Raw genomic sequence first — 27479 nt, 5'->3', positions numbered from 1 at the left:
TCGAAATAAATCAACATTTAATACTTTACAATTACTTTAAAAGTTCTTCGACCAGTATTTTACAGATCAGCACAGACTTTACACAGATCTGGTGAGGCTGCACATATGTACAAAGATGACCTGAAAGAACCCTGCAATTCCTTCGTTTCCAGAAAGCATCAGAGGTCAAAACCTTGGCCAGGATTACGAGTCCTTAGAGTTTGTGCTTGTTTTTCCTCTATGGGTTGGAAATTCTCTTCTCCAGTATTCCTGGAGGGCCAGCTGAAACCAGAGTGGTTTCTACCATACCAGTGGCAGGGATATATTTAGCCACAGATATCAAGATCACAAATAGCAATGTTTTGACAGGATAAGGTGCTATTTTAAAGTATTGAACAACAATAACCAGCTGTCAAATTTCAGCCCCATTGGAGAAAACACACACAAACCTGCCCGGGAAATGAAAAGTCAGTGAAGAAAACTTATTCCAAGTGCATGGAAAGAGCCATTAAAATCTGTTTCTGATCCCTTGAGCCTGCTGGATTTAAAACAGTGATGCAGAGAAGTGCACAGCAGTGACCTCAGTGGTCCTGCCTCACCCTGCAGGCAGCCTGTGAGGGAGGAGACAGCCCAGCACGACCTGCCAAGCCTGTGCTGAGAGCGAGGGATGGACACTGCTCCATGCAGGAAGAGATGATGCTCCTGGAGCCGGTGCATGGCTGGGGAAGGTGGGCCCTTGCTGGGAGTCCAAGCTGGCTCTGCATCCTGGTGGAGCCAGAGCTGTTCAACATTCATGTTCAGTGGATCCTTCACCCCACAGGAGGGTCTTTTCTTGGAGTCCCCAAGGCAACACCATCCTTGGGATGGTTGATTCAAGTAGAAGGATGGAGCACAGAGGCCTCAGGAGCGTGTTCATGTCTCGTATTTGCTCATCTCTGGCCACTGGTACAAGTTACACACAACTGCTGAGGACACCAGAGCCAGCAAGGACCACGATGTCACCCCTGGGGTGTCCCCAAGGGTGTGACCCCCCACCCAAAGTGTCACCAAGCTGTCCCCAGCCACACAGTGGGAGCAGAAAGCAGGACCAGCATCCAGCAGGGCCAGGACCAGAGTTGATGGCACAGGAGGGATTCCCCAAACACATCCAGGAGATGTGGGGGAATCCACACATACCTGACCCATCACACTCTGGCTGAACCCTGCAGCCCCCCAGCAGTATTGGGGGCCCCTTTCAGACATTTTCAGGGAGCACATGTCCTTGGCATCAAGATCCTGAAGCAGGGAGCTCCTTCTTTATCTCTAGTACAACCCCAAAAACTACCAAGAAACAGCTTGAGGGCTCTGAAACCTTGAAAGGCTTTTCCAGTCTTATTTTTTTGCTCATTGGGTCAGAATACCTCTAAATACCCCCAAATATTGCACCTTTCTGTACCTACAGCCTTGCAGAGAGAAGGAAGAGGGAAGAATGCCTTTTGCCAGGGAGAGGGATCTCAAATCCTGTTGTCCCTTGCAAGTGTCATTAGTGGTTCTGGTGCTGGGTCTTTCTCTATCAAAGGTGCCTCTTCAGGTGAGTTTAAGGCAATCCTAATGGTTTCCCTAGTGCTTCCCTCCCTCCCTGAGTTCAGCATGGTTCCTGATGTATTTCAAGCAGCTGTGGAGGATTCAGCCTCTGGGGTGTCTCCAGCAAACTGTGCTGGGGAGCAGGAAGCAAGACCAGGGGCTGAACAGGGAATACTCATGGGTGAATGCTGAAATTCTGCAGAAATTGGAAACTCCTCTCCTGCAGGTCCTGGATGTCCATTAAATACACGGATACACGACATGCTGTCCATGCCCTGGAATGGCCTCTGGCACTCAGTTCACTGGAACACACAGCAGTTTACAGCCCATGTTGGGTTGCTCTGCTTGTCTGCAAGACACCCAATCTTCAGAATTTAAAGGAAACCTTGAGAAAGCGCATCCCCATCCCCAAAGAACTGCCCTGAGCATCCTCGACCTGTTACAGGTGAAATGGCACCGGCTGGGTGATCTGTAACTGCACACACATTGCAGGACACCTACCACCACTCAGCCAAGGACATTCATTGGCCAAAATATCCCCCCATGAGCTCACTTTCCCCACCCCAGATCCCACTGGCCTTGCAGTCCCTGTCAAACACAGCCACAGCACCTTTTGCTGGCAGGAAAATCCCCCTGTCCTTGCCTTGCCCTCTTCACCCAGGTGTTGCCAGTTGGCTGAACCAGGTGGAGATCTCAAGGAAAGCACTTTCTTCCCATTGCTGAGGAATCCTGAGAGACACCAGAGCACACCACCAACGTTCCCATTTCCCAAGGATGGGCCAAGCCCAGACCAGGAGCAGCTCAGCCACCACAATAACACTTCAGCTACAGGACGTCTTGGACGAGCACGGCTGGGTGTCCAAAGAAGGACAGTCAGCTTCCTTTTCCTGAGCCTGGATTGGTGTGGGATGGGAGTCTGGTCTGGAAGGACACAGGGGTCTTCAAGGCAGTGCTCCACTGAAGGTGGCAATGGGTAAACACAGGAGAGAGTGGAACTCAGAGGGGTCCTGGGCAGGCAGAGAGCACCCTCTCAGTGCAAAGGGATCACTGTCCCTGGGTTTGTAGCACACAGAGATCTCACACCTGCAGGGGAACAAAGAGAAACCAAGATCTAAGTATACTCTAATATTATAGTACAGTATATTCTGATAATTTAGGATATTCTGTGTATATCCTGGTATTCCTCAGGTGCAGCAGGAATATCTAAAACCAAGCAGGAATCAGTGCAGCTTTTAACAGGACTGGAGTCTGAGTGCTGGGAGTTCAGGTCTTTCAGCTGGCTCAGACTGGGACCAAGAGCAGAACCATCCATAAAGAGTATTTGCTGAAACTCATTGGCAAAACAACAACTTTTGCACCCTCCAAGTTTTGGGGAGATGGAAAGAGCTCCTTTACCATTTCATGCACTGAACTCCACTATCCCCTGAGTTTCATGATAAACAACTTTAGGAGAAACACTTCTCTTTGGGGTTATTTAAGACATAAGATCCCCAATATTTTTCTGTTAGAGGCAGCATAACCTTGCAGAGTTCTGCTCAGTCTGAGGGAGAAATTACAATGTCTGTACATCAACTGGTTTGATCTCTTGTACTCATGGAAATATCTTGTCTACACTGAGATTTCAAATTTCACCACCTGGGGAGCCACTCTGGTGCCCTGAGGAGACAACAGAGATGAACAGTCCAGTGAACAATTCCTGCTCTACCCCAGACTCTCCCATGAAGATCACGGATTCCTTCTGGGGATGCCAAAGGCAGGGAAGGACCCAAATGAGGTTTAGAAGTTGAAGGCTCTGCTCATATACCCAGTGCTCTTCAAACACCTCGTTATCTCACATGGCCTCCAGTTTATTGCTGGAAAAGATGGCTTCAGGGTTGAAGAGTTGACTGGGGCCTTCATGAAGGTAAACTCCTGCTGAGACATGAGCAGGACCACCCATCCCAGCTGAGCTCAGCTGCCCTGCAGAGCCTGGGGCTGTATCACCCAGCTTGGGCAGCTGGCACAGATCCACCACGGTGCTCAGGACCTCATCCCCCCCCACTTCACAGGCAAGCCCTGGACACAGGATGCACCATCCCAGGAGTGCAGTTGGCCCCATTTCAGTTCCTACCTGGTCACACTCTGCAGGATCTTCTGCTCATCCTGGTCCAGGCACACAGCAAAGGAGGACTGGACCCCGATAATCTGGACCTTGTCTACTTTTATCTGGGACACACTGATCTGCTGAGAGAATGAGAGCTGGGGTGAGGGAGCTGGTGGGCTCAGTGCACTCCCCTGTGCAGGGAAGGGGAGCTGGGCACCCCTAAGGCAGGTCTGGGGGCCACCAGCAAACAGATCCCCAAGGAGCTGCTCTCTCCAGCTGGGTCAGGCCAACCTCACCTTACCAAGTGTAAAAGCACCATGATTAGAGTTACCTGATTGAAACTTTTTTTGGATTTGGAGTTTTGCCTTTTGACCACCTCTGTCATGGTTAAGTTGAGACACTCTGTCTTTGAGGCTGTAACAAAACAAAACTGCAATCAGCTGGGGTTTCTGGACCACTGGTGAAAACCCAAGTGGTCCCTCCACCCCTCAAAGCACCCCAGTGGCTCCAGCAGGACCCCATTGCTGGGAGAAATGCAGTACAGTTCCAGCTTTCCTTCCCTCAGGCTAATCCACATGGAAAGCAAGCAACAGGGACACAGAGGGAAGAGGACATTTAACTGTCCTAGGACTCAAACAGGAGAAAAAACATTGCCCCATCATCATGAGGAAATTTTAACTCTCCCAGCATGTCCACTTGAAGATGCTTCTTCGTGCCTGGAATCACAGTGACATCCTGTGGTCAAACTGCTGAATGTGAAAACCAATGGAGATCACCCAGGGGACCAGATTTCTCTTGGAAGGAGGGAGATCCATGAAGCTTCTCCTCAGAGTGGAGCTGAGGACACCCCCTGATGCAAAGCCACAGCACTGGCAGCACAGGTGAAGCTCCTGAACTAGAGCAGGAACAACCAACTCGAAGTATAGAGGAGGTGACAAACTAATTCCTGCTGGTTTTTCTCCCAGAGTTGTCTGCATGGCTTCATGGATGGGGCAGCAAGAGGAGAGAGAGGAGGGATGGAGGTTTAGGTGGAGCTCCATGGAGCATGTAGGGGATGTCTCCTATTTGGCAGATCAGCCATTTGCCTTGACTATTCTGTTCACAAACCCCACATCTGCCAGGAATGAAGCACGCAAGGAAAAAGGAACTAAAAATCCCTCAGTTTATTCAGAATTGGATGTGTGAATGCCAAACCAGCAGTTCTTCAGCAAGAGCAAACAGATCAGTGACCAGTGAGGGGACTTGAGGAAACGGCTGGAGCTGAGTCAGGGGAGATGTAGGTTGGATCTCAGGAAAAGGTTTTTCACCCAAAAGGTGGTTGAGCACTGGAATCACAGCACCAAGCCTGTCTGAGTTCAGGCAGCATTTGGACAATGCTCTCAGGCACACGGTGTGACACATCCTGTGATTCTATTGCTTCTAAATACACACACGGACTAAAAGTCTTGGTGCTTTTAAAGGGCTCAAAGCTTTATTAATTGGAAACCTGATTAGAAAAAAAGCCTTATGGATCCAACCCACATGGCAGGCAGCTCTCTCTGAGCTGCAGGAAGGGGACCAGGCTGAAGCACCAGCTTAGCAAGAGCTGCTGAAAGCTGGCTGTGAGACATGGCTGCTGTGGATGCAGGACAAGCACCTTGCTCTGGTCCTGCTTCATCTAAAAACAGTTGTACCTCCCTACTGAACAAGTGGTGCTCTGGAAAGCATTTCCCTCCAGTGATCACCCTGCTGTTTGGATCATCCCAGCCCCATCCCTAATGGATATTCTATTTTCCAGTTGGAAGCTTTAGGACAGCGGGACATGAAATTCCCTTTGTCCCTGATGTGATGCCAAGGACTAGGGAACCCCAGGCACCTCCCATGTATCTCCTGTGTTCACACAGCCCTCATTTGCCCCAGCCAGAAGATCCACACTGTCCTGTCACTCCACCAGTCCCTCCCACTGTTCCCTAGGCACAGCCACCCCTACTCACCAAGTTCTTCATATTTCTTGCAGGCTTTGCTAAGGTTGACAGACGTGCAGACCTTCTCAACATCATTCCAGTGACTTCTTCCACTGACAGCTGTCTGCAGGGACCAAGCAGAACCCAGAAGAGAGAATCACAGAATCATTTAGCTTGGAAAAGGCCTTTAAGATCACTGAGTCCAACCCTAAATCTGACACTGCCAAGCTCACCACTAAACCATGTCCTTAAGCACCACATCTACATGTGATGCCACCCTACCTCCCACCCTACACCATCCAGTGTGGGCTGGCTCACATCTGGATTCACTTGGAGCTGCACAAAGTTTGAGTAGGCATAAAAATTCATTTAATCTTGGATTCACAAAAAAATTGCCCAGGCAAAACCACTAAATGACTGCAGAGGAACCAATAAAACAGGAATACTGCTGTGCCCAGCACAAGATTGCTCCCTGGAGGCAAAGTCTACCTGTGTCAAGTGGCACTGAGAGCACAAACAGCCTATGGAAGTAGCTACACATTCCATTTTACTGGGCTGAACAGGAGTGGAAAGCCACCTCCAATTAGCCACTAAATAGACAATTAGCCTGAATTTGGCTTGGATTTGAGCTCCTCCAGCAGACTGTCAGCCTTGCCTCTCTCAGCCCCCAGATGAGACTTGCCTGCCCAGCACAGAGGTGGATTCTGCCCCGTTTGTCTGTGTGAGTCCCACACACTCACCTTGCTGTAGGCAATCTGTAGTGTTAGTGGGATTGCTTCCCTGTCTCCGTCTATGCCCAGCCTTTTGCTGCCTGGACCTGCACAAAACAAGGAGCAAATGTCACACAGTGGCTTTTTATCCCCATCCTTCACTGGCTACTGATAGAGCAGCACAATCAGTACCTACACAAAGGGGGGGAAATGGTTTGCTGAACACGGCTGTGGAGCAAAAAGGCAAAAAAAAAGAAAAGGTGGCTTCAAAGCTGCCAGAAAGCAATTAATCCCGTGCAGAAATTCCAACACAAAGCACCACAAGCCGCTCTGCAGAACTGAAAGAGGCACTGGCTAAGCTGGTGCAGAGGGGTCAGTGCTCCAGGGAAAACACAAAGCAATAAAAGGCCACATTGCTAACCCGGCTCCTGTTTTTCCAGGCATATTTCTGCCCACATTAAATTAACCTTGAAATACTGTGCCCAACACTTCCTAAGTCTTTTTTTCCCCCCCCAACTCTGGATAATTTTTTGCAGATGTGGTGTTTCGTCACACAACCCAAGGGAGAACCATCCGAGTCAGGATTGGTGGTTTCACGAGTTAGTGGGAAGAGGTCTTGCCCGAGCCTGTATTTTGGGGGAGTGGGGTGGTGACACTTCACGTGGGGGATGTTTTACGAGCTCTGTTTAGAAAGACAAGGCGAGATCACAGAAAAGCAGCTGGTTAAAGACGTGAAGCCGCGTGTTTCTGTGCAGTACTGCGGGCGGGCCACGAGAGGTCTGTGTGCGCTGCACCAGAGCACGATGGCCCGGCTGCCGGGACGAGCTGGAGATGCTCCTGCCACTGCTCCTCCTCTCTAGCACTATTAATTTTACGAATTCCTAACACAAACGTACATTCAGGAAGGCTCCAAGTGCGCACACACATAAACCTTGCTTTGCCCAGTAAACTAAGGAAACGGAAATATGGGTTTTATAAATGCCATTCCGGGAGAAAGCACAAACAGCAGCGAAAAGAAAAGATGTAAAGCTGCATTTGACCAGGTGCTGATGAAGGGAAGGAAATGGGCTTGAAGTTGTTTTGTTGTAAATCCACTTTAGAGTTAACAACAGCAAAAACAAAGCTTTGCCATGTCTTTGCTCCTGAAGAAGAGTGCAAGAATTAGGATATTTCTCTTCCAAATTAGTGAAGAGCTGTCTGAACCTTTGCTCAGGCTGGGTCAGACATGTCCCACAGCCCATGCTCCCTCCCAGCCCCTCTTTCCCTTCACCTCCCAGCCCCATGGTTTGCAGACCCCAGAGTGGGTGGGTGGGTGCAGCAGCAGGTACAGACCTGATGCCTTGATGGCCCGTGTGGCTGCTGAGTGGCCCAGCTCGAGGGAATGGATGAAGACTTCGGTCATCTTTTCTCCCCCGATGAAGGTGAGCTGCCAGGGGAGAACAGTGAAGATGTGGTGGTGAGACCACCCAGCCTGTGCCAGGCAGTGTTCACCCCCTAACTGCTTTCCACAGAAAACAGGTCAGTTTGGGAAAATCCTGTCATGTTCTCAAAACACACCTTTCAAGAGCTGCTCTGGGTGACACTGTACTTCAGGCTGCTCTAACAGACCACCAGCAAGTCAAACAACCCAAACCCCAACTTTCACAAAAAGAAAACTCTACAGCCCACCGGAAAGAAACTCCATGATGAGTCTGGGCATTGCTCTGGGAGCACAAATTCCATGAAAAGCAGCAGCTGGGCTCACGACACACCTGCTGCATCTGGTCCAGAGCCACAGCACCAAAACAGTTGTTGTAGCCCCACATTCAACCTTCTCCACCACATCTGCCACAGGCACACAGCTGGGTGTGGGAAACAGGTTCACAGAGGGCCTTGGTTCGGGACACAGAGCACTGGAGAGACTTCCAGCAATGTGAATAACCTGCCAGCACTGACAGGCATTGATTTGTGTCATGAGGAAAGGAATTATGATGGAAAACTGCTTGTGTGACTTCAGGATTGTCTGGGCAGGATCTGCATGCTCTCAATTCCTGAGCCAGAAGCATCAGCAAAGCAATGTGGACACTCAGAGACCGAGCTCTGCCTCACCAGCACGTGGTGGCTGTGACACACCCACATTGCTTCACAGGCAGGTCCCAACCTGGTGGCACAGGCAGAAGACCCTCCCTTTCCCCTCAGAAGATGGGGCTGAGCCCCTTTGCCAACCTCTGTCTGGTAGAGCTGCAGCAGGACGGGGCGTGTGGCGAAGCGGCAATAGTAGAGGATCATGTCTGCCAGGATGGGCAGCTGCTCCTGGGAGTCCTCCTGGGGCTCAGCCTCCGGCTTGGCAGACTGTGGTGGGAGAATAAGTCAGCAACATGATGGGGTATGTGGTACTTACATTCAGAACTGTCCATCCCACCCCACTGGGGACAGAAACCCTCCTTCTGACCACCAGGAACCATCTCCATCCTGTGTCCATGTCACACAGGCTCTTGCAGAGGATCATGGTGGCCCAGTGCTAAGCAGAAGTTTCTCTGATCAGGTCCCCAGTTCCTCTGCGAAGAAGGATGAGCCCCACCAGCTGGCACACACGTACCTGACACAGGACGTCCATGGGCAGGTTCATCAGCCCAAGAACGTTGCGCTCGTACCATGGGTCCAACACACCAATGTAGTGGGAGATGTCGTTAGTGCTGCTCTCCATCCCAGCCGAGGTGGGATCCTGAAACCACACACACTGGGGTCACTCTGAGGGTCTCCCAGGCTCCCCTCAGCCTACCCTGCCAGCCCTGGTACCACAAGCCCTGTGGTGAGCAGGACACCTACCTGTGCCCGGAGCTGTGGGTCCCCCAGGGCTGGGGAGGGATGATGCATCAGGGGCGTTGAGGGAGCCAAGCAGCTCCTCTTCACCGGGACGTAGAAAAACTGCAGCTTGAAGTACCTTGTCAGTGAGGGGCAGGTGCTCTCCTTGAGCCTGGGAGAAGGTGGAGAGGGCTGGGTGAGCAGAGCAGCGGGGAATGTCCCAGCAGGGCCAGGTCCCTGCGGTCAGACCCCGCACCTCCCGGCTCACCTGAGGTCGCTGTAGGCTCGGGCCACCTTCCCCGAGATGCGGTCGGAGCCGAACACCACGACACGCAGGGTGGACACCTTGGTGTCCTCGTCGTAGCTGAGGAAGGCGCGCGGCTGCGGCGGCAGGCTGAGGTGGGCCGGGGGGCCAGCGGGGCCGGCAGGTCCGCTGGCTCAGGCACGTGCTGCGGGCATGGCGAGTGCGGCGTTGCCGGGAGCGCGCGCGGGACGCGCAGCCGGGCCTGCGACGCGCACAGGCTCTCGGCACGGCGCAGCGACAGCGAGCCCGTGTCCGGGCAGTCCTTCAGCTCCCTCCTCAGCACCAGCTGGCTTTTGCTCTTGAACAGCCTGTAGATCTTGGTGGTCAGTGTTTGCCTGTATTTGTGGTGGGCCTTCTCCGCCTTCAGCTCCGTCCTCCCCACCATGTCCAGGGAGCTCTCGTCGCTGTCCTCTGCGTACCCGCTGTCCATGCAGTCCTTCAGGCTGGAGACGAACGACTTCAGGGACTTTCTGGAGACCACTGTCAGCTCCGAGATGGAGTCCTTGGAGGAGGTGAAGAGGGACATCCGCGAGGGCTTAGATCCCTCCTCTGACAGCACAGAATACACGGAGTCACTGGAAATGGCACAGAGGGGGGAGAGCAGCGAGTCCCGCTCAGGGGAGCAGCCGTCGGTTTCCACATCCTCCTCCTCTTCATCCTCCTCCTCGTTCTCCGAGGCCATGGGCTCAACAACGCTGCACTCCTTGCTGAGGACGTCATTGAGGATATCTGAAAGGCAACCAGAGGCAGATCCACCTGGGCTCCAGCAGAACCACTGCATTTGTGATGGCCCCAGATGTGATGGCCCCAGACAACACCACCACTGTGTCATGGCCAGTACTCTCTTTGATCCTGCATGGCTTCAAACAAGGAGCTGGAAACCTCCTCCTGAATGTTTTCAGATTTCCCTAAAGTGCTCAGTTGCAATGCAAAACAAAAGGTATTTCTCTCCCTAAGGTCACACTCTGTTTGGGTTCTCAAAAGGCAAACACCCCTTGGGCTTCTACTTCCTTCCTATACAGCTTTCACAATGCACTCCAGGTTTAACCAGAGGGCAGGAGGAAAGCCAGGTATTCAGCTGATCAAACCCCAAAATGAACCCACTGTGGCTTCCTGGCAAGGCTGGACTCACTGCAAAGCCTGAGCCAGAGCTCTACTCCAGCTTGCTGGGGCCAGCAGGCAATGACCACTGAACATTCACAGGAACACACAAGGTCTTCCAGGAATGGGGAAGCTGGAGAGACCAGCTTGGCAGAAGGGGAACCCGCTGCTTCCCCTCCAAAACTGCTGTGGCCAGGCTGAGAGCACAGCAAAGGCACAGCAAAGGCCATCCCTTGCTGAGGGGGTGAAGAGCTGTCAGGTCTGACCAGTCTCAATTCCACAAAGTCTCAGTATCCCAGTCAGGCTTTCCCAGCAACAATTATTTCCAGGGCATAAGCAAGGTTTCCTCCTTGCAGAGGAGCTTCCTACCAAACAATGTCATGTCCTACCAATATTCCCATGGACTTGGGTGCAATGAATTTATTCTGGTTTAACGTAAGGTACAACCCTGCCCAGGAGATTAAGCCCTGCATGATTTGTCTCTGGAAAAATGTGATTTGGGGCCACCAGTGTCCTGTGCCCTCTGCTTGGGATCACAGCAGGCATCACACCTGAGCTGTCACCCACATCCTGTCCCATCCAGGGGACACTGACACCCACTGGGTCATTTCTCCCTCCAGCACCAACAATGTGTTATCAGCTCTTTCACACACCCAGCTGGATGTGGCAGCCCCAGCCAAGCTGAAACACTGCTCAGTCACCCCTGGAATGGGGAACAGAGGGCTGTGGTCTCACTGGGATGACTGGGGGACCCCCTCCACTTACCAAAGTTATCCTGGTCCCAGCTGTACGTGTAGCAGCGGGCGGCAGGGATGGGGATGGTGTGGAGCTTGTGGGGCTGAGCCTCACCTGGGAAGAGAGGAGGGAGAGGACTTAGTTTCCAAGGATCCCCAACACCACCCCTGCCAGCCTCTCCTGGCGGGAGATGCCACCCACCCCACGCACACATTTTGGGCAGCCCAGGTCATGCTGAACACCAATGATGCCAGTCACATGCAAAGGGGATGAGGGGACATTTCACACCCCTAAGAGCCATCAGACATCATAGCTACTAGCAGTTTCTGATTTAATGTTTTCATCTCACCCATACAGGCTGGACAATTTGTTTTGTTGCTGTTTTAATGAAACCTTTTCTGGCTCATTGTGTGGTTACGAAGCAGGACCTGGGTTGGTGCTTTTTTTGTTGTAGTTTTTTCGCTCGGTCGAGACTTTGTGCAAAATGTTCTCTGCTGCTGCTGCTGCAGGGGCTGAGCCTGCAGAACACCCTGGAGAAAAGAGGGGCCTGGGGGGTTTCTCACCCGTGATGGCAGGAAAGGAGGCGGCCCCAGCGATGTCCCTGAGCACAGCCTGGAGCCGCTCCCGGGCCAGCCCGGGGTTGCTGCTGGCGGCCGCGATCTCCTGCGCGTCGGCGGCACTGGAGTAGATCTCCAACAGCTCTTCCAGCGTCTTGGACTGGGGGAGCAGAGCCAAGGTGAGAGACTGAGGGGTTCCCTCCACACAGGCAACACACAGGTCCTTGGGTAGGATCACAAACTGGGGAGCTCTCTCCCTCCACCGCCCTCTACCCCCTTTCAAGTCACCCAAAACTTTAGCGAAGAAAATAAAAGCGTGTTTGAAAACACCCAAGGGGTTTTCTTCAAAATTTTTTGCCCCTCCTCCAAGCGTTTCTCCGGTCAAACAAACACTTTTGCTGCACTTCAAATCTGGGGGCCCTTCCTCTCTACACTTAGGGAGGGAGAAAGGAGGAACAGGGTAAAAGGCAAGTGACCCCCCACACACACACTTCACAAAACCCAAGCGCAGACCTCAGGTCTGACCTGAGAAGTGAAAGACAGGTATCTTTCCTACAAGAAGTGTTATCAAAACTTCTTTTGCCAATTATGTACTATTTTGGTCAGGAAATCCAGTAGCCAACTGCACGAAACTGCTCTCAGCGGCATCCCCAAAGCCGGGGCTGTCCCAGCCTACCTTCAGCAGGTGGTGCAGGCTGTCCAGGTCGCAGCAGGTGCCAAAGTTGGCCTGGTAGAGGTGCTCGAGGAGCAGGACGAGCGTGGCGTGCTGGGGGTGCTCACTGGCACTCAGCTTCTCGGCGATGGAGAGGAACTCGCTCTGCACCTCGGAGCGGTTGAGCAGCAGCACCGTCCTGGGGACAAGGGGACACCAGTTAGGCCAGGCTTGGACACTGGTAGTGAACCCCAGGCAGGGCTCCAGCCCAGCAGCCAGTTGCCCTAAGTGGACATGGGATGAAGTGGGACATGAGTGGCCCCCAAACTATCTTTCTCCTCCAAGATGCAGGTCAGAGAAGAAGCTTTAAGGAGAAGAGCCACATTCTTCAGCTGCATTTTTGCTCCAGACCACAACATGAATATCCACAGGCTTTGAATTCCCAAACCTGCAGCCCAGACAGCACGTGCTTCTGTTCATGGGCAACAGCACACAGTGTCCACTGAGCAAAACTGGCTCTGAATTAAGGATGTGCTGGGGTGTGCTTGGATCTAGAAAGCTCAGGCAATGGGCACGAGCTTCCAGTAAGCCCAGAGTTCAGGAACTGGACTTGATGATCCCTGTGGGTCCCTTCCAACACAGGATACTTTAGGATTCTATGACCTGTGCCAGGTTTTCAGGGCTCTTTATGAAAATACAGCCAATACACTAGTGCTGCTGGGTGAGATAAGGGTGCAGATCCAGGGCTGCATGGCATGAGTGGACAAGCCAAAAGAGAAGGACACTCCTCCTGCACAGAGTGGCTGTGCCTGAAGGACTGTCCCTGAGGCTGGGCTCAGCCAGGACAGCAGACACCACCCAGGCTTGTTTCCCTATTTACAAATGAGGTGCCCTGGTAGGGAAAAAGGTTCAGCCCTCAAACAAGGAGCAAAGTCTGACTTGTGCTCAGAGCTGCAAGGCTTTCATTCAGCACTGCACTGGGACTGGGATGGACTTGCTTCTGCCCTCTGTTGGGGTGGTGGCTCCCAAACTCACAGATCACAGCATTTCCCAGCTGTTCTCCAATGTGTGCTGAGATCAGCAGCTCCCTGTGGAGGAGACTTTGCCTTCCCCAGCTGTTGTCACCCAGATCTGCAGCCCTAGAGTTAAGCAGTCCTGCAGGATAACTGGCTTGGGGAGCCTACAGACCTAGTCCCACGGCTGTGGAAATGCTACAGCCTCTCTCCTCATCCCTTCCCACAGCTCAGCCCAACTATCCAGCCCTTCTCCCCAGCACCCACCACGATCCCTTTGAGATGCTGCTCAGTGTCAGAGCGTGGGGGTGCCACAGAGGGGACCAGCAGTGCCCATGGCCACACTCACACAGTGGAGCTCTGGTAGTTCTTCACAGGCAGCCCCTGCTCTGTCCTCACCAGCCTCTGGAAAGTGATCCCTGGGGAGAGAGCACAGGACATGAGGAATGGAACCACTGCAGACTGTTCTGCCTCAACAGCACATCGACTTTGCCTCCCAGTGTAGTGCAGACATGGCTGAGTTGCTGCTTGGAATGGGAATGGCCCCACCAAAAGTCCTCACAGAGACAAGACACAGCCATAGTGTAAATGGACCAGCCCAGGAACAAGGAAGCTTGGGAGGTAAAGGGTAAAAGCCCAGAGTGATGGGAAAAAAACGGATGAGACAGGAGAACTGCTCCACCCCTGGTCCCTTCTGCTCTACTGCTAATGTGGGATGGGAATTCCATGGATTTGGCAGCTTTTCCCACTTGCTTTAGCCCCCCAGGCCCTTGATGTCACTTATGGACAGGAGGTCACTGCCATCTTCCCTCCCACAGGTGGAGCCCAGATTGGCCCCAGCAGGAGAGAGGCTGGTGTGGGCAGCCACAGCCCTGGATGCCTCCCTGGGATTGTCCCCAGGATGCCATTGGGAACCGAAACCAGGTGACATCAGATGGATCTGCACTGGGTGGGAACAGCAAAGCCAGTGTCTCCCCCAAACAGCAGGATTGGGGCACATCTTATGGCATCAACAAGATCCTGCCCCCTTATCAGTGCAGGCAGCCACATCCCAACCCAGCTCAGCAGTCTGGGAGCAGCACCCAGGGGGGGCTCAGGTTGATCACACAGGCCCCCTGATGACAGCAGCATTCACCCTTCTTGCAGAGGCACCAGCCCCAGTGAGCAGATCAAAGTTATTGCATTCTTGGCAAATATTGACAACAGCTTGTTCTCAGTTAATATTTACCCTCATCTCAATAAAAAGTTTTTGCTTCAGCCTCACAGCAGGTCACAGAGGCCATGCAACAAGCCTGGAAGAGCCCGTAAGGCCCTGGCCAGCTTACCAGGACAGGACATGCTCTTGCTGGCTCTGGGTCCAGCTGAGGGGAGAGGCCACAGTGAGGGGCAGCACTGGGCTCCTCAGCCACTGCAGCCAATGCCTCCCACATGGCATCTTGGGTAGGGTGGGGAATCCACTATGCTCACAGGAGGGGAAAGTTTTTGGACCAAAGTCCCCAGCTCACTCAGCACTGGGCACTGGTGATGGTGGTGATGGCACAAGAGCAGGGTGTAGCAGCCCCCCCTCCCCAGCACTGGAGCTTCCCAGCAGTGTGTAAAACAGCCCTGACTCAACCAGACCCTGCCTGGTGGCCATGGCCATTTATGCTGGGGGTAAAGCAGCCATTCCAGTGCTCACAATGCACAGGGTCTGGGGTTTTTTTTTCATCCTTTCATTCATTTGAAAGCACATTTCATCCCACCTACATCTACAAGCTCCCATCTCACAGGATGCTGCAGCCATGACAGAGACCCTGCATTTCACACCCTCACCAGGGCTCTCTGAAGCAGCTTCCCAGTCTGAGGAGGTGGGGAGCACCCCCAGCCTCAGCCACAGCTCACACCCCCCTCCAAGGCCTCTCAAACCCTCCTCAGAGTCAGTCTTGCTGCCATGGCCCTGCACAGGATTAAACATGGGCTGGAATCTGCTCTGTGTGATAACAGCTCTTCAAAAGCCACCAAAAGACTGGGAGATTAGGAAAAAGGGCCTTTTAGAAATAATTGGAAGAGCTGCTCCATTGGGAACAACAGGACATCTAGGAGGAGTCCTTAATTAAGGGGAGCACTGCTGCTGCTGCTGGATGTGGTCAGAGCTGGATCACAAGGTAGTGTCTGGGCTGTAAAGAACAAGCCAGGGAGTCCCTCAGCCCTATGGAAATCTCCACGCAAGGGCAGGCTCGGAGGCTCCAGCCACCTTGATACCAGTGAATGGACTCACTGTTATCATCCCAGTTGCACCACTGAGCACCTCAAACAAAGGCCAGGGCTGGGAGGGAGCAGCCAGCACGTGCTCTGCCATGGAAAAGACCCACCAGACTGAAAGGCAGCCAGGAAATAGTTACCCATTTTGCTAATTCCCCACGCTGGGAGTCCCCAGGATGCTCCCACCACCTTGGCAGCCACCAAAAACACCACCCTGCCCTGCTCCTCCAGGGGAGTCTGGTCTCACCCTGTGCTGGACCACATCCCGAGGATGCAGGGCAGAGTCCTCACCTCCTGGGAAAACTGAGGTTTGGGATGCCCAAGGTAACTGGGGATACCACACTCACAGGACTCATGAAGCAAGCGGGGAATGAGGCAGCAACACCAGGGGAGCAAACACGGGCAGTGCAGGCAGGGGGTGTTTTTGGGGCAGCAGTGGCAGCAGCACGTGCAGGGCAGGAGCGCTCACCAGGGGCCCTCAGCTCATTGCTGATGAAGGTGAGCAGCTCACGGAAGATGTCACAGTAGGGCACAGGCCAGGTCAGGAAGCTGTGGTACACACTGGCAGCTTTCAGGAGCAGGTCGGAGCCCGGCGGGAAGTGAGGAGCCTGCGGGGCACAGGGAGACACGGTCAGAGAGGGGGCAAGGACACAAACTGCAAGTGCTGTGTAAAAACTCGAGGGGTTAGGCTGGAAGTGGGAGGAGGAGAAGCAAAGCAGAGGTTCACCCTGTGACACCCCATCTTCTCCCAAGGAAGGGTGGAAGGATCCCCACTGGGCACAGCTCCAAGAAAGTTCCTTCCGCTCTGCACCTTCCCAACCTCCCGGCTGTGGCTCACGTGCCAAAGCCTATATATAAATTCCTTTTTAACCACCACAGACACATACAGATGAATTGCATTACAGCCTGTGCTTTTGCAGGATCTGGTAGCAATGATTTCCTTGGGATAATGATGCATTGTGCTAGTAATAATAATAATAAAAAAAGTACTTCCTGTGAAGGCTCCGCTCCTTCTTTTCATTCACACTGTCAATGTATTTTGCACAAGTATAAAGGGTAATGAAAAAATTTCCCTCCTCTGCACAGAGATATTGTCCATCTCCCTTTCTGATTAGCCCACCCTTTAAAAAATAGCTTAAACATCCTGAAGCTCATTTTTTTTCAGTCAGCTTGTGCAATGGTTGTTTGATCCTGATCTCTATCAACTTGTACAGAATCTTTCTGTGAGATGAACTGATCAAAGCAGGTCGTGGTGTTTCAGACAAAGCCACCCTGACTTCAGTGACTGCTCCATGTGGCTCCATGGCCTCCCTGGGGCTGGGATCCAGCTCCATGCAGCAGCCTCAGCACTTACACAGAGGACGGCGGAGTAGAAGAGCAGAGCCAGGGGCGTCACCAGGTCGTAGTCGCACTTCTCCTGCACCTGTAGGAAACAGCCCGAGGGTGGGAGGATGAGCTGGGCTGCTTGCCATGAGCACCACCCAAAAGGATCCTTGGAGGTACCAGGGAACTCCCCAGCAGTGCAGCCGAGCACCCAACCTGCACCACCACACCACCATGCCCAGCAAATTCCCTCATCCCGACAGAAAAACAACCCCTAAAGCCCCACTAATCCACACCAATGGGACAGAGAGATAAGCACAACCTCCTGCTCTGCCTCTGCTCAGATCTGGCCAAGCTCCCAGCCCTTTGATGTTCCTGATCCTTGCATGAAATTCCATGGAAGTGCCTCAAAGCAGGCAGCCAGGAGAGGCAGGGAGGCAGCCCAGCCCCTGCAAACAGCTTGCAAAGCTCAGCAGCACAGTGAAATCCATGTATTTGCATCCCAGGCTTTGCCAGGGAATACCCAGCAGAACTATTTCACTGAGGGACACAGTGATAGCTCAAGGATACACTTGCAGACAGTCTCCCCTCGTTCATGAGCACAGCACAAAGTGCAATAAACCCCTACAATAAACCCTAATGTAATAAACCACTCTCTGCAACAAGATCAACTCCAACCATTACAAAAATACATAAATGAATGTAACCAAACTGTGCTAAACTTAACTGCTATCAGCTCTGCAGCCTTTCTTCCCCAAAAAATGAAAGGCAGCATTTACCCATCACATGAATCCCAGTGCTGGGGATTTAGGAAACACATCACTGTTTCCTGCCACATCAAGGGATTCCTCCAAGGCCTTCCCTGCCACAGCCTGGGATGACCCTGCTCAGCCAGCGATGCCTTGAGGTTCTCTGGCACATGGTGGGACCACAGCAGGTCAACAGATTGGCCCCACTGCCACTTCACCTCCCTGCTGTGCCTCACCCCACTGTCACCTGCTGGGCTGCAAACCCCATCCATGGTCCTCAGTGTCACAGCTCCACAGGAAGCCCGGCAGGGATACAGAGAAGTTTCCATCCAAAGCAACAGGAACCTTTCAATTTGCTCTGCTCTGGACCAGCAGCTCCCAGCTGATGGCTGGGGAAGGCCTGGGGAAGGCTGGCTCCATCAGTGCAGCCCCACGGTGCCCCGAGCAGCACTTTGGGGAGTCAAAACCCACCCCATGGATCTGCAGTGCTACCCAAAGAACAGATATCATAGCTGGGCTTTTCCCTTGTAGTTCTCATGTGGGAGATGCAGCATTACTCTCACCAGAGTTCTGTACCTGCTGACATAACACCGCCTGACCCCAAGCCCTGGGGCTCCAGCAACACTTTACCACAACCCAAAATCACCCAGCAAGCTCAGCAAAACTCCATTTTGGGCAAGCCACAGAGCTGACCATGTCTCAAAGCCCACAGCCCTCCCCGACAGCCCCCCAGCTCACCTCTTTGGTCTTGCCAAGGATCTTCTCCACGAGGATGAGGTAGTTGCCAGCGTCTCGGCTCACCAGCTCCTGCAGGCTCCAGCAGTTCAGGCACAGCCCTGCTGTGGGGACACAGAGCCACTGTCACAGCCCCCATTCAAGGAGAGGAACAATGGGAAGGGGTCAGGGAGGAAGGTGTTGACCACAGGCATCAGATTACAGCAGAAGAATAAACCTCACACCCTGGTTCCAGACGGATCTGACCTCAAACAACGGTGCTTGTCTCAGCAGCACCGTCGTACCTGAGCACCTTTGTGTTCTCACAGCCCAACACACCCAGCCTGGCTGGATGCCTCTCCCCAGGTGCCAGCTGGGTAGCTGACAGGCCAGAGCTGCCACGTGCACGTGCAGAGGCCAGAGGGATGTGCCTGGCATGGGTGGAACCCACATTCCCTCTGCCCAGGCACAGACAACCCACCAGTGCGACCCCTTGCCCTGCTGCCCCCCGGCTCAAACGCCCCAGATGCACAATCCCAACTATAAACTCACTCAAATCTTGCCAAATTCAGCTTCCTGTCAGCAGACATTCAATCCCCTCCAGCTGCATCACACCCGTCCAGCTTCCCCGGGCCCTGGAGATGCACCAACACAGCAGCACCACCACAGTCAGCAGATACAGATCTGCTTTGCTGTCAAGCCTGCCCAGCATTTAATCCATCTCTTGGCACCTTCAAATTTTCATTAAATCTCTTAAAACCCCACCAGAAGATTAGGCAGGGTGAAGGAAGAGAATTGCCATGCAAAGGGATGGTGGTGGGTCCTTCACCCCAGTGGATTGAAACCCCCCGACCTCCTTCCCCCAGACATCTGCTGGGATCTGACTGGTGACAATGGTCCAAGGTGTTTCCCGACGTTCTTCTCAGCGGCCAGGGCCAGCTCCCAGAGGGCCTTAGAGGAAATGATCTGTGTGAAGGCTGTCAGGCTGCCTCCATTCATCCCAGCCCCACGTCCCAGGGGAGGAGGAGGTGCTTGCTGGCCGCCGGCAGTCCAGGATCTGCAGAGCAAGGAGGGAGCAGCACCTCCTGCTCCCCTTCTTCCTCCTCCTTCCCAGGGACCTGGGTACCCCACACAGCCCCAGGGAGAAACATTACAGGAAAACTTCAAGCAAACAGCCTAACAAATACCTGGGAAAGGCCCACATTGGCATCTCCCCCATCCTGCATTGCTGTGGATTTTTTCCAGCAGAAGGGAATACAGGGTGGACACTACACAGCTCACCTGCAGCCCACGGCACAGTTCAGGGAGTGCTGTAACTGGGGCTCTCCCAGTCTCAGCTCAAAAGAGAAAGCAAGATTAAGAGAGCATCTCTCACTGCAGAAAAGAGGTGCTAAAGATCAGAGAGGAAAAATAATATAAATCAAATGGATTTCACTCACACGGTCTATTAAGTGGCCCAGGATATAAAAACCAACCCAAGCTGGAGCAGGGAAGAGAACACCACGAGCTGGCACGGGACAGCAGTCCAGCACAAACCTACAGATCACATTGTCTGGCCCTCAAACATTATTCCCAACTGCAGAGGCTACAGATTCATCAAACACAGACATGTCATAAAAATACCTTTACACACCTTCTGGGTGCTAAGCAAGAGGAATTTAAACCAGGGGAGAGGGTGACATGGCCCAGTGGGAGAAGACCAATGTCAAGACAAGTAAAACTAGTGCTGAGGTTGCAAAACCAGACTTGTAGACAAGTGTTTGCTCACCAGGACATGCACTATTTCTGTGGCTTTATGCCAGGCTTATAGCTGAATTAACAGGGCAGGAGACTTCCCCCGGGGAAATCCCCTGGGCTGCCACACAACTTTTTACTTTCAATGAATCAACATTTTCCAGTGGAGGAAAGATCCCTCTGGAAAGTTTCCAAGCAGCTCAGATGCACTTTCTAATTTGCCTCCAGTACTCCCAGTATCTTCCTGGGTTTGCTGACACCCACCAAGACACTGTGATATCTTGTCAGTGAGGGAACAGCCCCAGTGACCCAGGAATTCAGCAATGCTCCAGTTTTCCTTTGAGCCACTTCCATAAACCAGCGGATGCCACAAAAACACAGATCAGCTGGGATGACTCCAGCAGGTTGCCCAAATAAATCAATATTGTCCCAGAGCGTGGTATCCTCCAGAGAAAGCTCCTGCACCTGGGAGATAGTCAAGTAAGCAACTGGCCCAGCAGAAGTGGTCAGAGCTGCTGGGAGCTTTGCTGACCTCGGCAAGAAGTCTCTGGGCTCACGTGGTGCCTTGAAAAAACCCATCCTGCTCCAGCTGGGAGGATTACTTATCTTAGAGCCCCTTCCAGTGCCTAAAGGGGCTCCAAGAGAGCTGGAGAGGGACTTGGGACAAGGGCCTGAAGCAACAGGACAAGGGGAATGGCTTCCCACTGCCAGAGGGCAGGGTTAGATGGGATATTGGGAAGACATTGTTCCCTGTGAGGGTGGTGAGGCCCTGGCACAGGTTGCCCAGAGAAGCTGTCGCTGCCCCAGCCCTGGAGTTTCCAAAATCAGGTTGGACAGGGCTTGGAGCAACCTGGGATAGAGAAGGTGTCCCTGCCCATGGCAGGGGGTGGAACGAGATGATCTTTAAGGTTCCTGCCAACCCAAACCATTCCATGATTGTTTCACCTGTGAGACTCTGGCCCTGCTACACTGCAAGGACAAAGCCTGGCCATGGGGAGCATCTCCCAGAGAGGAGAACACAGCATCCTGCACAACCATAACCACAAACACCAACAGCCCAGCACGACGTGGGCTCTTTCCTTCCTCTCACTTGTAGCGAGGGAGGAGGAAACTGCGGTGGCAGCGGCTCACAGAGTCATTTGTGCTGAATGGGGCAGAGGGAGAGGCACTGGGCTACTTCCCCTGGGGGAAACTGGGGCAAACCCACTGTGGAGAGGCTGGGAGGATGGGCAGGGAGCAGGGGCAAGGGCAAAGCTCAATAGAGGCATCTTACAAACATAGCATAAAGGAACAAACATAAGAGGGAACAGCTGGAGCTGTGTCTGGGCAGTGTTAGGCTGGGTATTAGGAAAAGGTCCTTCCCCCACAGGGTGGTTGGGCACTGAACAGGCTCCCCAGGGCAGTGGTCATGGTGCAAAGGCTGCCAGAGCTCAAGGAGTATTTGGACATGGGGGGATTATTGGGGTGTTCTTTGCAGGGCCAGGAGTTGGACTGAATCCTTATGGGTCCCTTCCAACTCAGCATATTCTGTGATTCAGACCTGAGGTCTTCTCACCCATTTTTGGGTCTTCTACAGGAGCTATGAGCTGAAGCTCCAGGATGCAATCAGGTATATTTGAATGATATTGCTATAATCAAATTTCTGTTTAACTCATGGACATAGCAAGGCTCTGGGATTAAGCTACTCGGTGCTGGGAAGCAGCAGGCTGCCAGGATCCAAGCTCCTAAATCTGGCACAGCTGCATTAACCAGAGACACACCAAAACAGCTGTACCCTTGCAAAAATAGTCTCAAGCACAAAATGCAGCTCGGAAATCCTGCACACAATAAACAAAGACCACACAGCAAAGCAAAGTGTCCAACACCACCAGGCATCAGTCAGGACAGGGATCCAGACCTGGGTGGGAATTCCCTTCTCTCCTCTCACAGTGCAGGTCACAACCACCCACTTTCCCACCACTCCACCCACTTTCCCACCACTGGGAACAGAGTTAGTCCCTGCAACCACATCCCCTGCACCCAGACCAAAAAGGTTATTGGGCAGGGAAGGTGATGCTCTTAATGTGCCCAGGTTAGGCACAAAAGCCCAAGGTAACTTTAACAGCAGTAAGAAGTTCTCTCTGCCCCTCTGCAGATGTCCTGTGTCCCTGTAGGACACAGCTGGGGCTGTGGTGGCACCTGGAGACTTCATGAACTGCAGAGCAGCACTTGGTTTATCCCCAGGCCAGGGAGAGGCTGCAGCCAGGTGAGAAGGTTTCCAGACAGGTTTATTTGCAGCCACCCCTCACCTCAACACGCCCCAGCAGACGTTACACTGCTGCTCTGCTGCAACACTGAACTGTGTCACCACAAAGGACCAGGCACAACAACCACAGGGACAACTCAGCAGTGATGTTTTACACCAGGCCAGAGCAGCACCAGCACAAAGACAAGCTGCATCTGTCCCACTGTGCCAGCAGCACCAGACCATGCTGGGCACCCTCCCTGTCCCGGGGTGGACAAGGGTAGATGTGCACCCAGGGCATGTGGGAAGCTGGAACCAGGCTTTCCCCTGAATTTTGCACTTGCTCTTTAATTACCAAAAAACATTGTCACTAGGAGATGCAAGGGAGGCCCCGAGGCTGTGTGGAGGGTGCAAGGTCAGAGATGCCCTGGAGAGTCCCCAGGGCAAGTGCAGGGATGCTCCCTGCCATCACTGCAAGCAGGGGCTGAGCTCCCCATCACCAAGGCAAGTGCAGGGATGCTCCCTGCCATCACTGCAAACAGGGGCTGAGCTCCCCATCACCTCCAGTCTGTCGAGCTGTGCCAGGTCCAGGAAGTTCTGTGTTGGAGGGAAAAACTTCACCTCACCCACCCAAGCCCATGGCAAGGCAGGGTTTGCAGAGCTCAGAAAGGAGCCTCTTGGCTGAGGGAAGTGGGAAGTAAACTCATGTTCACAAATCCCTCAGCGCCTCAAAGGAGAGCAGTCCTTTGAGACCGGCTCCAGAGGTGTTCAGATCAGCATTACAGACACCCTTTGTACAGGCAGCACAAACCTGAACTCCACCTTCAGCCCCCAAATCCAATGAATTTGTCTCAAGAGGCACAGGAGACCTCCCAGCAGGGCAACAGGAAGCCCCATAGCTAAAAAACTGCTGACATCCACCCTGCCCTCGTGCTCATCCATCCGGTTTTGCTTCACTAAACCAGTGACCCAGCACTATTTATTTTTTCTTAAAACATGGAAAATGAGTCAGATTTCTCTGCCAGCAACACAGGCAGCCCAGAACACATCATGTCCCCAGCTGGGAGAACCTGGGGCTGCAGCACGTGGAGCTGCAGCAAGAGCAGGACTAAGTCATGCTTATCCCAGCATCCAACAGCGCCATTCCACTGAGCCCAGCGTGACACAGACCCAAAGGAAAACCTCCCTCTGGGAGAGCAAAGACCACAGCAAAGCCTCCAAGCAGGGATGGGGTGCTGGGCAGGGCTGCACCGAGCCCCCAGTGCCGGGAGGGAGCCGGGCACAGCCCCGCTCACGCTTTGATCGCTATCGGTGCCAACAGCCCGGGCAGCAGCGGCCCCGTGGGCGGCCTCGGAAGGATGAGGCTTTGCCATTTCTTTTCTGAGAAGTGCACCGAGATGCCCTCTTCCTCCTCCTCCTCCTCCTCCTCCCAGAGTAGCTCCTTCCTGGCCTCGTGGAGGGGGTGGCATTTCCCCTCCGCTGCTCTTTGTAGTGGGCAACCGTCAAGTCAGAAAAGGAGAGAAATAAAGCAGAAATGCCACATCGTGCCCAAGCTGCCCACGGTGCCTGGGCTGGGCATCGGGTGCTGGTGCTGTCCAAAGTGACACAGCTGGAGGGGTGAAAAGCAAACAGCCCCCTTCCCTCCCTCCCCCAGACCCTCTCCCACCATTTCCCCTACGTCCTCCCCAGAAGAAGGTGGCTCCTCCAAGGGACTGCCCAGAGGAAGGGCCGACTCGCAGCAGTTTGTAAGGAGGGGCAGGAGGTGCCCGAAGGACAGGGGACAGCCCAAGCCTCACAGCCACAGCATCCCCTTGGGATACATCCTGCACTGCACATCAATCCAACCCACAGCTGCCATATCCAAGCAGCTGCTCAGATATGGAATATGGCTATCCAGCAGCAGGGTACAGGGGCACATCCCAGGGCTGGAGCCACTCCAAGCACTTCCACCCTGGGCCGTGATTTTGGCAAGAAAACCCATGACAAGCCTGGAGAAATCAGCTCAAAGGTTAAAGGTTGCCAGGTTTAGTAACCAGTAACCATAATTCTGCACCCCAAGCTGGAAGTATTTCAGACACTGCATTTCACCACTCAGTAACGAAGCTGGAGGAGCCCCACACCAGACTGGTCCTTTCCCCTGAGGGTATTTAGATGCAATGGAACAGGATCTTAAGTTTCTCCTTTTTAGAGCTGAGCACACTGAATTTCTGGGCACCATGTGAGACACTGTCCAGCTCACTAGTGACCTTCTTCCACTCTCCCTCACCAGCATCCATCATCCTCTCTGACCCATGTGGAGCCCTGTGGTAGATGCACAACATCTCCTTCCCAGCAGATCCCAGTGCTCCTTCCAGGCACTGGGCTGCCCTCCAGACTTTTCAGCAAGTCCCATCCACCACAATCCTCTGGCCTCTCTCCCACCTCTGATTTCCAGCATGGCATTCCCAGCAGTGCCAGCAGCCAGACCCAAAACCAGGGCTTTCCTTCACCAAAAGCTCCCTGTTTCTCTGCTCACCAGCAAGAAGTAAAATATGTTTCTTCCTTTATCACACTCTAATTTGACACTGGTCTTTCTCCAGCAACAGGAACCAGGCAAACCCTGAAAGGGGTCTCCATGAGGAAAAGGGGGTTGTCCTTCCAAGCACTTTTCTAACAGGGATTTTTATGAGACAACTCATTTTAATTTGGTCCCTCCAATAAACTCTACAGAAAGATCTTCTATTTAGACCCCAGGGCTGGCCATGGGCTCATCCAGAGTGTAAATCTGGGGTGGCCAAAGACTCACAACTTCTTCTCTTTGCTGCCTTCACACACCTCAGCTACTCAGTCACTTACACGGGGGGGAAACAACGCCTCGGAAACGATTACTCACCCACTCTGGGGCAACCTCCTGTAGAATTTTCAGATAAACCATTAAATAATTTAAAAATGAACAAAACCCTAGCAAGGCCTCAGCCCAAAGAGCTGCAATGTGGTGTGTGCTATTTTGGTGTACGGAAATGGTAAAAAGGAGGGGAAAGCAATAAATTGGGAAATAGAAGTGACGCAAGAAGTCAAAAATGAAAGAGGAGAAGGTTACGGCCCAGCTAGGAACAAGACAGAAGTATTCACTGACTACATGAGGAACAACCCTGCCACAAATAACAGTCTGGATCTGACACAGAACAGGGATAATGAAACTGTTGCCTGTAACATGGGGAAGGCAGAAGGATGTGAAAACATTTCTGCTCTGTTTTTGAGAAGCAATAGGATGCCCTGCTATGGGGTGTGGGTGCACCGTGCTCTGTTTTCCCTGAATCGTACGTGTTACTGCAAATACTTCCTACTCCGACTGCAAGGGGGTAGGATGTGAAAGAGCAGCACGTCAAAACGAGGGACAGCCCCCATGGGAAGGCACTGGAGGGGTTGCCCTGGGGGGTCCCCAGCAGCAGAACCTGGGCCAGGGCACAGCAGAGCCATTAACGGTGCGGAAACGGGGAGCGCTGGTCACGCTGGAGAGTGCTGGCAAGAGCACAAATGCCCTGGATGAAAGGGGACTTTCTGATGTGTAACACGCCTGAGACTCTCCCAGGAATGCCAGGTCATTCTGCCAAACCCCGCAAAACCCACATGAAGAGGACTGAGAACCAGCAGGCGGAGAGATGGGGGGAAATCATTAGGAATGAGGAATCCCTGGGCAGCACAGCTGCCTCCAGCAGAGCCCACCACCCCAGTCCCTGCCCTGTGCAGTCTGGTCTTCGCTAATGAGCTGGAAAAATTACAAAGTCGTTGTTTAAAGGCTTCCCTAACTCAAACACCAGCTCTGAGGGGCTGGGATTAGGAGCTTGTGAGTGACACAGGAATTGATTAATCGTAATTACAGGAAGAGGTGAGTTCTGCAGAGCACAATGACTCGCTGGGCGAGATGGGACTCCTCTGGACACGCGTTGTCACGGTGCCAGGAACCAGGAATGTAGGTCACACTTCAGGGCCTGGTTCCCAGAGCATGGGGAGATGAAAAGGACACAGGAGTCTTGGTCATAACTGCATGAACCAAGACCCCAAGTGATGCTACAGCTACAGCATCACCTGGCACTGCTACAGCAGGTGTGAGGAAATGGGCATGGCAAAAGGGATTACTCTGGCATTTGGCAGCAGGTGGGACACTATTTGCATCTCTTTGTTGACTTATAGCTAAAAAGAAAAGCAGAAAGGGTTGAAAGAACTGCAAAGACAAAAAGGAATCTGAATTTGACAGCCCCTCAAATTCACTTCAATTCTTTAAACCGTAAGAGGATTTAGGAGTGATTTAATTGCATCTCACAAACATGAGCACGAGGAAGAAAGGTCAAAATGACATTCAAATATTACTTCTGCTCGTTGCTGCTCTGCCCTCACCACCATCATCCCAAATCCCTTCGCAGCCCTCTGAACATGGCTCACCTCTTTATGGCCACCATAGTATCTGACTCAGGTTTAAATCAAGTCAGTAACAATATCTCTGTGCTTGCTTCCAGCAACACAGCAGAGACCAAACCCAATGGGTTTGGGGTCTATGAGCATCCAAGCAAGGCTGGTTGATTGCACAAAGGAATCCTTCCCTGTGGTGAGCAAAGACTCCTCTTCCCTTCACTGGAATCCTTCCCTGTGGTGGGCAAAGACTCCTCTTCCCTTCACTGGAATCCTTCCCTGTGGTGGGCAAAGACTCCTCCTCCCTCCGCTCACGCATGGACAGCTGGCAACACGCACGACTTCTCTGCTGAGCCTTTACACAGGTAAGACCTAACATGACTTGTTCAGTGTCTTGGAACATCATCCTACCGCAGCAAAAGGCCCAGGAAGACTGACTAGGTTGGATCCCGCATATAACTTGGAACACTGGAAGGGAAAAAGGCCTCCAAATCCCCAGCAGCACCAGCAGCTCTCTCTTACCCAGGTGCCCAGGTAGGTCAGATCACACAGAAGAACAAGCTCATGGTTAACAGGTCACCTACCAGCCCATCTGCTGGAGACAGCATCTCTGCTAAGCCCATGTAGACATCTTTCCAGTGCGTGGTAGATCCTGTCCTCTGTGCACGTGGTGTGCTGCAT

At 52.9% G+C, this 27479-nt stretch overlaps 1 protein-coding gene across 1 annotated transcript; it reads right to left on the bottom strand.

Moving 5' to 3' along the window:
* Nucleotides 1-27479, bottom strand: PIK3R5 (phosphoinositide-3-kinase regulatory subunit 5). Its single transcript, XM_025895146.2, is given in 19 exon segments — nt 1-2625; nt 3653-3762; nt 3957-4039; nt 5599-5692; nt 6309-6385; nt 7611-7704; nt 8484-8609; nt 8851-8982; nt 9087-9234; nt 9331-9571; nt 9574-10095; nt 11233-11316; nt 11766-11919; nt 12436-12610; nt 13774-13843; nt 16135-16273; nt 17020-17088; nt 18476-18576; nt 27383-27479. Coding segments are annotated over 19 exon segments (2658 nt in total). The 3' UTR covers nt 1-2483.

Source organism: Manacus vitellinus, unplaced genomic scaffold (genome assembly GCF_001715985.3).
Source record: "Manacus vitellinus isolate BGI_N305 unplaced genomic scaffold, ASM171598v3 scaffold_24_pilon, whole genome shotgun sequence".
Taxonomy (NCBI): Eukaryota; Metazoa; Chordata; class Aves; order Passeriformes; family Pipridae; genus Manacus; species Manacus vitellinus.
The sequence above is the reverse complement of the archived record's forward strand: the minus strand, read 5'-3'. Positions and strand labels throughout refer to the sequence as shown.